The 17,747-nt window shown below is 36.9% G+C and overlaps 1 protein-coding gene across 5 annotated transcripts; it reads right to left on the minus strand.

The window, feature by feature from the left end:
* Positions 1-4,625: 4,625 nt before the first annotated feature.
* LOC121875362 lies at positions 4,626-17,737 on the minus strand. 5 transcript variants are annotated; one of them, XR_006090588.1, is made up of 8 exons: positions 17,224-17,737; positions 14,540-14,678; positions 13,578-13,723; positions 11,887-11,981; positions 9,165-9,608; positions 7,303-7,405; positions 5,582-5,603; positions 4,626-4,851 (listed from the first exon to the last, which is right to left on the minus strand). XR_006090588.1 is itself a non-coding variant. In XM_042379901.1 (5 exons), the coding sequence occupies exons 1-5, from the start codon at positions 17,525-17,527 to the stop codon at positions 9,261-9,263; spliced, it is 1,032 nt and encodes a 343-aa protein (XP_042235835.1). In that variant the 5' UTR covers positions 17,528-17,737; the 3' UTR covers positions 7,628-9,260. The 5 variants fall into 5 exon arrangements, 1 of the variants encoding a protein (XP_042235835.1); XR_006090587.1 differs by having other exon boundaries at positions 7,303-7,408; XR_006090586.1 differs by lacking the exon at positions 5,582-5,603.
* Positions 17,738-17,747: the final 10 nt, after the last annotated feature.

The raw sequence follows: 17,747 nt of genomic DNA on the forward strand, positions 1-17,747 counted from the left end.
GTAAAAATACACACTTGTTTATTCAACTTCACCGTTACATTCATCACAAGTGAGCATTCTTAACGCACTTTCAAAGATATCAGTGTCCAACAACACGTGCCAGTCTTCTGTACAGTCACTAGTCTCCCTGAGAGCGGTATTGTTTTCACCACTGTTAAACTGGCATAACACTTCTCCCTCATCAATTAAGTCAACAACCTGTCTCTCATTGATTTCACTGGTAGCTGTCTTAGCCTTTCTACGATTGGTAATACTCTATATGTTAACAAGTCTCTCAAACCTGTATATTTCAGTGTATAAGAGGGCAGCGTCCCCTCCGTGCTCCTACTAGGTTCACTCTCTCACTATACACTGATGGCAGTGGCACAGGGTTGCCAAATGCTCCTCCCAAAAACAGGACCTCTCCGTAAAAAAAAAAAAGACATTTAAGGGGAGAAAAGACAACTACCAGCACAAGTTTGTGGAATTAATAAAAAAAGAGAAACCGTGTTATTTTGGGCTGCATGGGTTTTACAGTAAAAATGTAACCCACCTGAAATTTTAAAATTCATTGAACAAAATTTCATCGAAGGAAGTTGCCTCCCTTTCACTATCACTTCCGGTAATAGTTCAGGTTGAACTGGAAGTACAAGGTTGCTGGCTACCTTCCCCTTGGTCGAATTTTTGTTTGCCTTGCTGTTCATTTGACTTGTGAAGAGTGCTAGCATTTTTTCAGTAACTTCAAATTTCTGGCAACAGTTGTCCATATTAGGCAAGTGCGTTCTCATTTTCCCTCATCTTTTGGAGAGATGGGAGAGTGCATGAACGTGTGGATTCAGTACAGGTTGTCACAAACAGGCGTTACAAAAACTATATGGACAACAGGATATTACAGCAAAGTATTATGCTTTATGTTTCATTAAGCTTTATAAATAGAAGGAAGCTAAAAAAGGAAAGAAAAGGAATTTTTTTTAATGTCCCTTTTAATTAAAAAAAATATAGGACAAGCAGGTTTCAAAAATGACAGAATGTCCTTTATATGACAGACTTGGCAGCCCTGCAGTGGCAGTTCAGCTGGCTGCAGGTGTATTGCTACACCGGCGCCTGTGCAGCAGTTAAAAGTGAAGTCTGGGTAAAAATGAAGTGTTTGTCCAACATATCGTACGGCACTCCCGGCAGAACGCTCTGAGATTCCGTGGTGAACAGAGCTGGTGAGTGGCGACTGATAGTAGCATTATATTCGACTTCCATGCGTTTAGATGAGTAATAATTCAATTAATTAATTGAGTTGTTGGAAGGGAAAATGCAGTGAAACCAGAAATATTATAAAATATAGATAATAAAGGGAAATAAATAAATACCAGTCCAGTGCCTAAGTGGTATAATTAGCTAGTAAACTCGAACTGGGCACTATCCGCAGCTGCTACACCTGCACTGATCATTGTTGCCAACTGAACTTTTCACGTGGCGCTAAATTGACTCACCAAAAGCGATAAACTTATAAAAGAAGCTAATAAAAACTGCTTGGAATTAGTTAGGGTAAATTATACAAATATTACTGGTACAAATAATTAGATACTACCTCACCATTATTCCTGATCTACTAATTCCCAATCTGCTCTTTATTTTATCATGGGCCTGTAGTGGACTTCTCCCCTACAACTGCGTATCCGCATTCCGATGCTACCGTATCCTAGCAACCAAACGAGCGGCGTCACCAGATGTTACCACCTTCCCTAGCAACGGAACCAAAGACCGGCGACTTTCTCGGGTTTTCCCTACATGACTCATAGATGACTCACGGCTGCTGGGTATATAAGCTCTGTCTCTCCATTGAGATTCATTCTAGCCTCTCTTCTACAACACGCAACACCTCCTCCTCCGCCGCTGCCTGGCGGCCCTCGCCTCTCCTCCGCCTGCCTGGCGGTCCTCGCTCCCGCCAGCGAGCATGGCGACCCACCAGCTGTCCTTCTCTGAGCTTCCTCACCAACCAGCTCTCATTCTGGTCTCTCTTCTTGAACAAGCAACACCTCCTCCAGCAAGCTCCACGCTGTCAGCATTCATTCAACCAGGAGGCCAGCAACAGGCAACATCTTCTCTAACGAAGCTCCTGCACATCTACCTCCTTCAACACGCTACTCACCGAACGTCTCTACTGAGCAGCTCCTCACCACACGGCACCTCCAGCACCAGACTGTCTATCATATAACTTATATTATACAAGAAAACCACCTTAGAGTTTCCATCCATCCTGAGTGCTAGACAACATTATACCACGAATTCCTACAGGCCACTTTGTTTATGGAGGATCTTGGTTGTGATGACTGATGTCTAATGTCTTTAATGACCCAATGCTGTCCAACACTTCCTCAGGCAGTCAATAATCAAAACAACAACCTCTATGCCTTCTTAGTCAATACTTGATAGTGTTGCATTTAAACTTTTGATGCTAAGTCTGTTTCCAAGTTTTGACTTGAGAATATTCATGACTAAAGATGTGTTCCACATTAGCGTTAGAATGAGGCAATGTTAGCACTGTCAAAGCTAACTCAGAGAGGTCACTAAACGGATTTTCTCCTGTTGCATCCCTGTACGAAGCTATTTCTGCCCAGGGTCTTAGGGTGTCAGTGTTTTGTTTCCGTAATACGCGATGAAGCTTCTTCCACTGGAAGTCAGTGCACGTGATAAACCGGTTGCGGAATAATCAGATATAACTTAAGGCACCCAGAGCTACTAAGACCACCCCCCCCCCACACACTCCTCTCAGTCCCAGACCTCCATAAAATATCACGGTGTGAAGTGTGGAACAACTTACCCCCACCCATCCAAGCAAAGACTACGCTCCCTTCCTTTAAATCATCTCTTAAAAAATATCTACTGTCCAAGTATTAATATTTCTTGTAAAACCTACTATATTTACAGTACCTGCTTCTATTGTACCATCAAAACCGTTTTATCGGAAATTACCATTGCAATAAACATAATTGCCAACTAGACATAATCCTGACAGCTCTGACCTTTTGTTCAACCTTATTACTGTACAACCCATGTTGTATTGCTCCCCCATTATACTTATGTTTTTCAATTCCATTGTAATTTATGTATATATAAATAAATAAAAAATAAACTAAAAAATAAAAATAAAATTAATAAATATTGAAGTGATAACCGTGGTAACATTATGAGATGTTCTTATTACTACCATGCTATTGTACTATTCCAAATGATACTAAATGTTACATAATTCTTGAGATATATGTATAGTATATATCAGGTGCCTAAAAGAGGGCTCAGGTTCTCAAATGGCTCAGCCATGTTAATATTATTATTATAATCCACTCTGTATCTGTTTTTTTCTGGCTAAATAAACTGTTTCAATTCAAAGAAAACACGCCGCTAGGCCTTTAATCGGGTTGGCACCTAGGCTGCTCCGGGCTACGGTTCCGAGTATTGTTATAACCCAATGAATTTCCCCAGGAACTAGCAGACCTGACCATTACTTTAGTATGTAATTTAGGATTAAGATATATAATTATAAGGCATAAGGTCACAATAGATAGGAAAGTGTATATGTGAGAACCAGAATAATGTCAAAGTGAAAATTAAAGATTGGAAACTGTAGGCCTAGTTCAGTGTTAGACGACAGGCATCCCCCTCAGTGACACCCGGCTTCTCACCGAAACAGGTCAGTGAACTCCATCGTGCTTCATCAGCACTCAGAGACTTCTAGCAGTTTTGTACATCTTAAAACCTTGCCTAATGTTATACTGTAAAGTGAAGTAATAGTGTTGTAAAAATGCGTGGTGATAAATGCCCCTCAGGCATTATTCTCAGTGACGCCCGCCTTCTCAACGAAACAGGTGCGCGCCCAGAGCGTCGGCCGAGTAACCACCACGGCTCCACTGTGAGGAACCCACCAGGTGTGGTGTGTTCTGCTTATGCCATTATGCACCTCCACTATGAATCTGTGGATACCCTACATATCACCACCCAGGGTAGGAGAACATAATTGTATGTTTGAGAAGTTTCGCGGTCGCCACGTGGAGCGACCTGAGAATACCAGGCATGGAACCAGTACTGGTATGATTACCTGGGAAGTATCCCATCTACTTAGCAAGAGTAGTGTGAACGAGGTACCTAGTATGTGTACCTGAAGAATACCGAGGAGTTCTGTACTTGTAGGTGTGGAGTGTACCTGAGATGTGGTGCTATAATATAATGTGATGCTATACTATAACAGGTGGTGCAGTCTGATGTGTTGGCTGTTATGGTAAGAAGGAATGACCGAGGTAAGGAGGTCATTGGTTGTTATGAAGAGTGAAGATGATAATAGTAGTTATTTGATGAAGGACGTATACTGATGTGAAGTGTAGTGAACATAATAGTGGTTTTTCTGATGAAGGCCAACTCTTTTTGTATTGTGATGGGATGCAATATGTTTTTATAAAGAATAAATGTTAAGTCATGATTGATGTTTCACCCTCCTTCCCACTCTCGATTTTGTAAATGAAAAACTCAACCCAATGCCTGGCTTGCTCTGCCAGTGACCTAAACAAGCTACATACTCTCCAGGGTGTCTGGTGGCAGCATCCTTAAAATTAAGAGTAGATTTAAGTTATCACCTTAGGATTAGTGACCCCAGAATGGGCAGTATAGTAGTATATTTATTTATTTTTATTACAAGAAGTGTCTGACAAATGCAACTATTTATTAACATATGAAGTAAACATTCAGATGTTTCAGTGAAAGAAAGTAATAAAGACAGAAAGAATGAATCCGGGTGAAGTGTTGGCTGCATAGAACAAAACTCCAGTTGAGTTTTGAGTGGCTTATTTAAACACAGTTGTATCAACCTGTAACCACTGTTCACATCTGCAAGGAGGGGAAGGTGCCATTAAAGAGTAATCTAATTAAACTACTGCAAGGATTGTTCTTCATTGTTAATTTATTGGTTAAAATTGCACTTTCAACCACACGCCTCTTTCAACATGGACATTTTTCTGTGTTTTTATGGGTATCAGATGAGTTTGACCTTCATTGCTTTATAAAAATAGAGCGTTTGGTCCCAAATCATTACGTTATTAAAATCTATTTTTTTTAGTAACTATTACCGCGCTTACGTAAATAAATTATTTAATTTCCGACGATATTATGCATTGGCGACAAAAATGGTAAAGAAGAAAAGTTTCTTATAGCAGCCTTTTAAGTATGTTACACAAATAAAAAATTATCAATTCTATGGTTGTGAAAAACTGCAATAATACCACTCACCCTATTTTGGGCCAAGAATATGAAAGAACACACACACCAAAAGGTCTGTGATTAGGGTCAAACTCTCTACTAATACAGTACCCATTTCTGGTATAAATCATGATCCTACACCCTTCTAAATAAGCTAACTCACCGGGGCTGCCTCCCCACCAAGCTAACTGCTATGGAACTATTTCTCGACCACATAATTTACTAAACTAAACTAAACCTAACCTTGTCCTAATGGTGGGTAGGGTTAGGCCCTAACCTTACCTCACATGAATGATGCACAAGATAGAAATAATGTGGTTCAAAACACAATAATACCGTTTATTTTCCTCATTACACTTACCTTTGTTGCTCCTTTGGGAAGGCTAAAAGTCGAAGGGGATTATATAGTATCAAAATATTTATACATTCTATTATTTCACTTTGCAAACATATTATTCATGGATAACATATCTTTAGTTTCTGTTTACTAAAAACAAAATATATCGATATTTAACATTTAAAGTTTTCTCAGGGATATAGATAATGATTGTGTTGCAATGATGCTATCTGTACCGTGAGAAAATTACTAAAATGGTCGAGTAATCAAACGCAAAATAGGGCCTTTATTTTTGCTTTCTTCTCATTCCTTTGACCCTCATTGGTGGAGATGAGAGTCTTGTACATGAGCCAAGTTGTTTCAGATCACTTGTAAAAAGTCTTACTGGAACCTCAACCTTTTTGCCTTTTGCTGAAAATTATCATACGTTATATTTAAATAAAAAATCTGTCATCAGATTAGCATTTCGGATATTTAAGACGTGGTCAACAAAAATGTCTGACAGCTTTCACAACGATCAGTGCAGGCCATGGTCATTTGGTAAGGTTGGTGATTGATTGTGATGCATTGTGTAACCAATACGATGTGTAGTATTTTGTATATCAAGTATCGCTAGCTACTAGAGAAATTAACAGAAATACATAACTCATGAGTGTTGTTCGGAATTCTTGGTCCGGTGTGTCATATTGTATGGCAGCATAAAGGTGCAGAACATTTTTTTGTTAATTGTACAGTCAACCAAAAAATGTTCTGCGCCACTGGGTCTGATGATCACCACTGAAACCATGTACATTTCAATCATTTGGTAAGATGGGCACATCTGATTGTGTGGTGCCTTTGCAGTTATTTTAGACAAGTTGAACTGCTAAAACTGACGCTCATCCATTGTGCACCTTTAACATTAATATGTTTTTATATCAGACATGTGTGGGCATTTAAGTTACTTACACTTTTTGCATGATATTTCTAACAAAACCACTGTTGATGTGCCTTCCTACCGATAACTGTAAACCAGAATCAAAGAAATTGTTCCTAATAAGCTAAACAAGATGTGGTGTCTGCAAAAACAATAATTTGTCAGAAAAAATGAGTTTGTAAAGGAAGACTTTTCTATACATTAATATCTGTTACCATAACCTCACATCGTGGGTCCAAGATGTTTACCATGGCAACAACTGGATATCCACACGTTTTTTCCTGCTCAATCAAGCCAAAGAGAGTATCCTTGGTCATATTACTGAGTTGGCTACAATGCGTTCACACAATTTTAATTTCCGAGAACAGCACTACCACCAGAAGGTGGTGTTCACTTTCGTTCACTTTTTCCACAAATGTTCTTATCATTACAGTATTTTAAAAGAGGCGACATTTACTAGAACCTAATAGAGCTTGGCCTAACTTACCAAAGAAACCTATTTAGTTTTACCCATGGCAACCCCTGCTATATTAATCTGAAAGTACTTTTGATAACTGGTACCAATAAAAGCAACTTGTTAAACTGAAGCTGGGGAGGGGACGTAGCAGAGAAAGTCACCAAGACAAGGAATTGGCAAAATTACAACTACAGCATTTTTATCCCAGATCCTTAAACAGCATGTTAGGGAGAACAGTATCTACCTACAAATTTTAGGCAATGTCAAAATTTTCAAGATTTGGGCTGAAACACTTTTCAAGAGTTTAGCAACCTGTAGGCCCATGGTTTGTGAATGGTAAGAAAAGCAGCATTTATAAGACATTGTACTTACTGCTTTCTGGTGGTGCAGGTTTATGGAGAACATCATGTAGATCCATGTGTAGGTCGTCCTCCTGATATAGTAAATCATCTATATCTCTTGGATTTTGTAGGATCTACTGCAAAACAAAGTGTATGGCAGCTGAGTAGGCAAAGCATGAGGAGGTGTTAAGGAGTGCGCAGCTTCATAAATAATGTTATGACAATACAGTACTGTACTGTAGTTTTGCATGGTGGTATCTAATTTTATTGGTTTGCTTGTTTTTCTTTTACATATTTTCTTCCAAGTTTTGTTCAAATGTTAACAAGAAAAATAAATATAATGTAAACTATTTTAGTGCTTTTCACATTTTATTTTTATTTCAACAATCTCATTTTATGTTACTGAAATGCAGAGCTGTATCTTTTTTCTAAGATTTTCCTGCACCGTAGCTCATTATGTATTACGTACTCAGAGCCGTGAAAACAAACATCAGTCAGGATTTTGGTAACATATGGTATATACCTGTTTGAGAGCTTTCTCATTATTAAAACTAATATATTTTATCATTAAAAAAAAAAGTATTTGTAAATATTATTTCTTAGTAATATTTCCATATAATTTTATTAATAAAATGTGTATACTGTACAGATTGTAATAATAAAAACGTGTACCCTGTATAAAACTTTCTTTCATGTCTTGCGCCTCTCAAACATCTTAAGATAAACATATGCAGCTCTTAGGTTAAGTAAGTCTGGCTACCCCTGGTACAGTATATACTTTCATAATTGCTGTTTTTATGCCTAAAATTTTAAGTTTTATTGTTATGGTGTAAACTTAAATATCACCATGTTTATTTTACCCTAAGTGAATATAATAGGACTCAGGGCATGTCTCTGGGTGTTCAATAACCTAACCCCTTATTTCCCATCAGATCAAGCTCTTTCTAACCAGTAGGTGTTTCAGGAACAAAACCCACACAGTTGGTGAGTAAAGAACGTATAGAACATACTAATATCCCCTCCAGCATATTTGTATTAAAAAAAATATTGGGACGTATAAATTATTATTTTTTGGCAAACAAAGAAACCAGATATACTGCATAAAGACATTTAACCCTTAACCAGCAACTAAGTATTCCCTACTGCCCCACATGTATGTATGTATGTGTGTGTGTGTGTGTGTGTGTGTGTGTGTGTGTGTGTGTGAAACACAAGGAAAATGAAACTTCCCCTGATGATGGTAACTGTTCCTACAACTAACTTCCCCTGATGATGGTAACTGTTCCTACAACTAACTTCCCCTGATGATGGTAACTGTTCCTACAACTAACTTCCCCTGATGATGGTAACTGTCCCTACAACTAACTTCCCCTGATGATGGTAACTGTTCCTACAACTAACTTCCCCTGATGATGGTAACTGTCCCTACAACTAACTTCCCCTGATGATGGTAACTGTCCCTACAACTAACTTCCCCTGATGATGGTAACTGTCCCTACAACTAACTTCCCCTGATGATGGTAACTGTCCCTACAACTAACTTCCCCTGATAATGGTAACTGTCCCTACAACTAACTTCCCCTGATGATGGTAACTGTCCCTACAACAAACTTTCACTAATGATGGCCACTGTTTAAGGGTTAAATGATCCATACAATATCTAGCAGCCAAACTGTTCTGTTTGTCCAACACACAAGTCATACAGCCTCATAACAGAATTATATATTCACTCAGTTTTGACCATTTTTGTATTACTTTTGTCAAAATGTAATTAAAGGAGAATCTCCCGTCTGTTCTTGCAATGTTTCTGATGTGCTGGTGTCCAATAACTTAACATACAGTACTTCTGTATTGTATTTCATACATACAGTATATTTAATCATAATGACTCACCCTGTATTAAAGTATATTAAGACCACAGTTTTCAGCGTCAGTTGTTACACGTCATCTAAAGTTTTTCTGTTGTAATTTTGTCTCCCAGCACATCTGTTAAACATCATGTATTCCTACAGTCACATACAAGTCACCATCTGTTGTATCTTCCTTCTTAGACTCATCACTGTCCAGTATTCCAACTTTTACAAATACATAATTTTCCAGGTCGTTTTCCTTCACTTTCAAACCTTGGTCTGGTTTTTCACATGAGAACTCTTCATCACAGTAAACTTCTTCTTCTTTCACAATTTCATCAATTTCCTTGATTTTTCCTTTAAGTTCTTCATTAAATCCATCATTGTCTGAATTTTCTTCCTTTACAGGTATACCAAACACTTGCCATCCTTTACTAGAGACGTCAACATGAATGTTGTGTTTGTGAGTACAGGTATTAGGCTGGACCTGAAACACAAAAATATTTGTAGTGAACTTAACAGATAAGAACTGCTAGGTACTGTCTCCTCTTAACATATATCCTACAATTAGCATCTCAATTTGTCCCTTGAGCACTGATGATATGACTCAGGTAAAGGTAAAACATACTTTATTGCAACAATTCACCCCAAAAAGTAAATGTTCTCTCAACAATTTGTAATGTTAATTGTAATGAAGTTAATTCAATACAAAATTGTACCATTAAATTTTGATTCAAGAACTGACATCCTTGTTTACAGACAAATACAATGTACTGTATATATGACTCCTGCTCCCACCTACAGTAGTCTGAAATCTCAACCATTAATGCATTACAGGTATCCCTCGTTAAATGGACAATAACTTAGCGATATTTGTGTTTACAATATAATACTTTTAACACCCTCTCTTGTTTAACGCTGTTTAGCGATGTTCGACTCACTGGGGATAGTTTGGGAGGGAAGACGGAAAAACTCCCAAGTGTGCATCAATACAATACAGTACTGTACTGTAATATAATGCAGCTTAGAAATAAAGAAAATATAATGTAAAACTATACAATAAGAAAAATGAAGAGCCTGTGTGGGAAGTGAACGTGTGTATTGAGACAGTGAGCTGTAAGTGAGGCCAGCCGCACTCTCCCTCCCCCTATGTGACGTCAGGGGCCTTCACAGCCAGCAGTCACACACGTCTCTCGAGTCAGCCGAGTGACTGCCAGGCTGAACTGTGTCGCATGTATACTGTACCAGTTAATGTGAGGAATAAATAATAATAATAATAAAATACTGCCTTACCATTTGGCAATCATTTCACTCCACACTGGACAGGGGCTGCACACAGCTGACAGATCTCCCACCTCCCTCACCGTGTGTGTTATTCCCGCACTAGAAGAAACTTTTAGTCCCTTCATGTTTTTAACTTTGGGGTGAAATTTCAGTCACGCACCGGTCTTTCTCTCGCTGTTGTTAATATGTTTCTCATAATGTTTAGACAATTTTAAGACCTTTTTCTTCTATGATATTTCCACCGGAAATTAAGGATAACCGAGATATTAATTTTTCAATGTTATTAGAGTTGGTCAGTCAGTCATAAGTGTCGCCATTTGTTGTTTACGTCTCACAGAGAAGGTCTGACCACCCATAACGCAGTGCTCCTTACCTCCGTGTTGGCTTCTTAAGAGTCTACAGTGCATATGCAGGAGGGGGGGGGGGGTTCTTATTGGCCATAACAATAGGAGACATAATTGGGCAAGAGTTTTTTGTCTTAGCCAATGAACAATGCGTGGGTGCGTTGGGAGTGGAGATTTTATTTTTCAATACCAAAATAACCAGATATGGTTGAACAGGTGGAAAGAGCTGTGCCGACATTGTGACAGAGATTATTTTACGTCAATTGTAGAGTTTCATCAGAAAAAGTGTTAGGTTAGGTTAGGTTTTGTTAGTTGGTATTATATTTGTGATTTACGTACTTGAAAAAAAAATACATTTTCGTTAAGATTGATGGGAAAGGGGGAGGGGGTGTAAAGAAAACTATTGATTTCTGGCTGAAATGAAAACCAAATTCGTTTGAAACTCATCAAATAACACCGGAAAAACATATTTTTAATATCCAAACAAAGACTGGTGCAGAAGTGAAATTTGACTTCTTTTTTTTTGCATACTCTGTATGAACGATTGTGAGCATAAAAAATCTACATGAAATTACAAGTTGTACAATAACACAGCTCAGAGCGCACCTGCAGTGAGTGCTACTGGGTGGTGAGTTGGTGGATCCCTATTGTTAAACGAGGAATACCTGTACAGTATTAGGAGTCATTATACAAACACTCCTTTCATCTTGGATGATACAATGTAACTGATCTATTAACAGTTTATCTCATGTATTACAAAATACAGTAATTTAGAATACTCCCAAATTCAGAAATGCTTGAACTCCCATTATTTCAAATGGTGGCAGAAACAGTGAACAATATTATGGTAATTAGAAGAGTGAAGTGTGTGTGTGTGTGTGTGTGTGTTCATACACGAATTATCCCAGATAACATTAACACTTAGGTCTGCATTCTTCCTACAGTATTACAATACTGTTCTTATATTGAACCTTTATATAGAAAATTATTAAAACATTCACCCTTTCATTTACCTGGTGTAAAAAGTCACACTTTGAGCCAAATAAAAAACAATTGCCCGAGATATATAAACAATATGTGTAGTGTCAATATATAACTGTACAAGGTAAAGTGACTACTGTACTGTACAACACTTACCAGCACTTCCTTGTCAAGTGTTTCCTCTCTCTGGCTTTCTGATGTTTTCTCTTTTGATCCTTTTCTCTTTGTTCTTGGTCCACTTTGTTGTTCATCTGGAAAAATAGTATATCAATTGATGATAACTTACAGGGCATTACATAATGGGCCCAACCCTGCTTCATATATACTGTACAGTATATATATATATATATATATATATATATATATATATATATATATATATATATATATATATATATATATATATATATATATATATATATATATATATATATATATATATATATATATATATATATATATATATATATATATATATATATATATATATATATATATATATATATATATATATATATATATATATATATTAGGTATGCTATAACGAATCTAATTGGTTCTAGAACCTTGTTCGTTATAGCATTCATTCGTTATAGGATTAATCCGTTCCAGGCCCCCAAATACAACCACTTAACACTGAAAAATATAATATAAAATTGTAAAAATTGTAAAAAAGTGCATAAATATGCATCTAAACCCCTGAAATAAAGAATATCATTAATATTTGTAATAAAAAAACAATAAATTAGAAAAAAAAAAAATAATGTTTGTTGTAGGAGTTTCGTTCGTTATAGCATTCTCAATTTTATAGGTAAAACCGTTCGTTATAGGAATATTCGTAGTAGGATTCGCATCAGTGTATATACTATATATGTATATATATATATATATATATATATATATATATATATATATATATATATATATATATATATATATATATATATATATATATATATATATATATATATATATATATATATAATGTTGTATGCTGATGGCTTACTGCTGATACTATTAAAGAGGCAGTGGATACAGTTGGGAAATGGAAGGATAAAATAGAGGCAGGGGCCTGAGAGTGAACGTGGCAAAACAAAGAGTGTGGGTGAGAGACCCTTGGTGGAGAGTGGAAAATGGCCATGAGCTGCTGGCAACAAAGGTGTTGGCAGTGACTCAATAATGTGCAACAAGTGTGGAAGGTGGGTACACAAGAGGTGTTGTGGCAGACTATGGGATGTTGCTGACTTTAATTGTTCTCTATGTGCAGGTAACCATGTGCCCACAGCAAGGCTGGGGAACTAAACATTGTGTATATGTTGATGTGTTCTGTTACCTGGGTGACATGATCAGTGCTGGTGGGGGTGCTGAAGCCTGCTCAGTTGCAAGTGGCTGTTGCAGGAAGTTTAGGGAGCTGCTGCCTTTATTGATGACAAAAGGACCTTCCCTCTGAGTGAAAGGATGATGTATGTGGTTGGTGTGAGAAGTGTGATGTTGTATGGCAGTTAAAGATGATGACATAAGTACTGCAGACTTGAGCCAGCCAAAATGAGAATGCTGAGGTGTATGGAACTGAGAAGCTGTCTATCAACTTGGTTTTATTCAATGTGCAAGTGTTATATGCTTTATATTAAACCCTAAATATGTGTGACTAATTTGGTGCCAACATTCATGGTGTATTACAGTAGCTAGGTCCAGGAGACACCAAGCACTTCAGCTTTACCTTCTAAAACTTTATTTTTTAATGACCTTAACTTGTACAAACTTAACTTTTGGTTAAATTAAAATACTGTATTGTCTTTTATATACAGTACAGTACTATATGACCACAGTACTGTAGTTGTATTTACCTTGATCCTCAGTTTGTATTTGAGTCACATCTTGTGCCAATATCTTTCTCTTTCTTGTTTTATTTGCTGGTCTGCCCTTATTGTTCCCAGGAGGTACACCATCTTCTGAGGTTGATGGAGTTGTTGGTTCAGCATCTGGCTGTTGTCTGTAAATACAGTAATAACATTCTCTTATAATCACACATAACTCTTCCATTTTTCATAAACATTTAACAATAGTTTTTTGCTGTGGTAACAACTCCACACATGAATGACTCACACACTGATGGAGAAACATATAGTTTCATGTTACACTGGCATATACTTGTATAGATACACTGACCCTTGAAACAGGAACAGACAATCACAAACTCAATTGAAAAGTTTTACTTCTTAAATAATAAAATAAAGAAAATATCATTGCATACACTAAACACCTTTGTTCCAGACAGCACATGGCCATTGGCCATTTTCCTCTTTCCACAATGGGTCCCTCCCTCACTTACACCACGAATTAATACCTTTGTTTCTGCCACATTCATTCTCAGTCCCTTTGTCTCTATTCCACACTTCCATTTCTTAAAATTCTTCACTGCCCCTTTATTACTATCTGCTATGAGCACTAAATCATCAGCATAAAACAACTGTCAGGACAGGCCAGTATCATATATTTTGTCTCCATTATATATACAGGTACAGTAATGCCATATTTCATAAGAGTAAACTGTATTTTGAATTATACTCCAGAGTGAAAGCAATGCTGTATACCAGTACAGTAAATACCATATATGGAATATTTTGTTGTCTCCAGATGAAACCATTCTGCTTAAGGGAGGAAAACCTATGTAAATTTTACTATATAGGTGATGATATCAAATGGACATCTAAAATGCATTTACTGTACAGTATTACTAAACTACAATATGAAATACAGTAGAAGAAATACACGTAAATAACAAAATTAATTCAATATCAAATGATACCTTATGTACAAAAGTGATTCCTTTTGTTGGTCAGGATTCTCCTGTATCGCTGGGCCACATTCTCTGACTATCTCTCGTACAAGTCTTTTATTATTTCTTTTATCGGCTCGTATCTTCCGAGTGATAGACGCCGGTTTCTCTGTAAGAACGGGATGATTTAATAAACTCGGTACAGTACTAATAATTTGTGTACGGTATCAGACACATGGTTTCATTACTGGTTTATAAAAGAAACACTCCCAGCATTGTTGGTGAAGCAAGGAAGATACACCAACTAACTGATAAGGTCTCTTGCACCATCCCCACACAACTAACATCAAGGTAACCATTCAATGTTTCTTTATTTTCAGAAGCATTATTCCCAATATTTTATGTTATTTGGACCCATTTGGGGATGTTCCAGCCTAACTTTGAGTGAGCTGCTCCTAATTGTTGAAAACAAAAATAAATAAATAAATAAATTATAATAAAATAATTAATTCATAAGAAAACACATAAATTACACTTCTTTCATTTCCATGTAGTGGGAAGTTATCTTTGCTTTCAGGACCAATTACTACAGTACATATACTGTACTGTATAATATTATCCTGTACTAAACTATATCATGTAAAAACTGATGACTGATAGTGCAAGAGGTAATTTTTTCTTCCAGATTTGACCTAATTTTTTAAAGGATGATACTGCAGTGTATTGGTCAGATAATGAAGAGTGTTATGACACTGAAATGTTTACCCTAGAAACATATTTTGACAAGAGTTGAGCTTTACCATGCCGGTATATGTGAACAAATAGATAAAATTACAATTTAAACCCCCCAAAAAATGCACGAGTTTTTAGTACTTTTAATGCTTAAAAAGACAAACATAAGCTGATGCAAGGGATTGAGATATTTTCTTGAAATGTGCATGATATGGCTGTAAATACCATTATGCCAACTGAATTTTGGCATATGACTCATACTGTATGCAGCTTTTATAAATAAATTAACTACTCTATGCTATACATTTTCACCCTGCACAAAAAGAGACGCTGAAAAATGCTTTGGTTAACTCCTTTAAGTCTTCCAATTAGACAGACTGTGTAGAATACAGGAGGATTTTCAAATGACAAAATGGGACTCGGGAGTAATGTGCCTTAACATAACTTGGGACCTGTCTTAAAACTTGCATTGTGACTTGGGTGAAGTAAACCTAATCTTACTGGCAACTTATAAATTAATGAAAGCTACTTTGGGAATCTGACTCGAGTATTATCACTGTAGACAATAGAACATTAAAAAAGTAAAAGTTTTATTATCTCAATATTTTAAAGTGGGCAGGGCTTTCAAGTGGAGGGAAAATGTGGGGTAAAATACTAAAAGTAACACCAAATAAATCTTTGAAAACCTGACCTAACGTTTCCTAACCTTTAAAAATCCTAAAACTACAAAAAGTTTACATTATTCAGTTTTTCAGTATCTTGTAAGTGGTGTTGTTTTCGGTTTTTAGTAAGCGTTGGTGTTGTTTTCGGTGTTCAGACGAGGGGAGTTCCATAAACTAAGTGATTCTTAACATTTTTACAAGTTAGGAAACGTTAGCTCAGGCTTTCAAAGGTTTGTTTGGTGTTTTTCGGGTCCGATTAATTACCCAAATGTACCCAAATGTAGCCACAAGGAAGTCAAATAATGGTCCTACATGAATAAATCAGATTGCCAATCACTTCTCGACTAGTATTTGGTGTCACGAAGTCACAAAAAATTGGTAAACTTAATTTAATCTGAGTTAATAGATCAAGTGCATGTACCTAACCTAACCTAACTCAGATTAAATTAAGTTTACCAATTTTTTGTGACTTTATGACACCAAATAATAATCGAGAAGTGATTCACAGCCCGATTTACGCTTGTAGGACCATCATTTGACTTCATTGCGACTACATTTGGGTACATTTGGGTAATTACTCGTTCCCTCGGTACATGCACGCGATCTATTAACTCAGATTAAAGTAAGTTTTCCAATTTTTTGTGACTTTGTGACACCAAATACTAGTCGAGAAGTGATTGGCAGTCCGATTTATTCATGTAGGACCATTATTTGACCTCATTGCGGCTACATTTTGCTACATTTGGGTAATTAGTCGGACCGGTGTTTCCCTTAGTAATTTACCCCAGAGTTTCCCTCCACTTCAAAGCCCTGCCCTCTTTAAACAAGTACCGGTAATATTGTTGGTAATTTTATCCATTAAAATACAAGAAAAATATACATTTCTGACGAAAATGCCATAGAAGAAAAGTGTCTTGGAATAGTTTGAACTATGCGAAAAATGCATTTCTTTGTGGAAAATCTAAACCTGGCTTCTATCATAAATTGACCAATGTTAAATATCTCGCTTTTATGTAATTTGCACCAGAAATACCATTGAAGTGACAAAAAGTGAAATAATACCCAAAAGACTCATGGTATAAGTTGTGACCTCGGGAAAATTTTAGTTTCGGTCATCCCTGTACAGTATTAAGATATCCAAACTATGTGATTTCCGACATATGTGAAGGTCCAAATCATTCAAAACACATCAAATACCATCGGAAAACCATAGTTTGGATATATAACCGAACCTAACCTAATTGCTAAGATTTCCTGGATGACCGAAACTAAAATAATATCGTGACTCCAACTCTAAACTTTCCCTTATACAATACATACCTGTAACTGATTTTGCCTTTGGTAGTTGTAGGGATGGTACAGCCCACGGGTACAGTGGTCTAGTTCTTTTTGGTGATAGTTGTAGCCGCACTTTCATTATTCTGTACTCAAGTTTGTAATCAGTTTCTTGGAAGTGGAGAGAACACACCCGGGCAAATTTAGTGTTGACTTCATCAGAGCGCTTACAAGCTTGTATCCATTTATTACACGTGTCCTTATCTCTGGGGAATCTGAAATACTTAATGTGCTCTCTGGTTCTGATTTTAGGTTTGTTGCTACACCCGTAAACTGCACAAATAACCATTATTGTGTTATAGTGTTGACAACAGTGACGTCTGAGAGCTGGGCATTGTGGGTAAAACAAGTACTTGGTGAACTGGTAGTGGATTCCTCCCCTACAACGCTGTTTGTCCCTGAGTAGTCGACCCCACCAATTCCACAGTGTGTGCCCCGTGGTCGAGGTCAACCAGCGCCGCCCACGGAGCGGGGGTCAGCTACTAAGCCACGCCTACCCCCCGCTATTT

Source organism: Homarus americanus, unplaced genomic scaffold (genome assembly GCF_018991925.1).
Source record: "Homarus americanus isolate GMGI-L3 unplaced genomic scaffold, GMGI_Hamer_2.0 scaffold56241, whole genome shotgun sequence".
NCBI lineage: Eukaryota > Metazoa > Arthropoda > Malacostraca > Decapoda > Nephropidae > Homarus > Homarus americanus.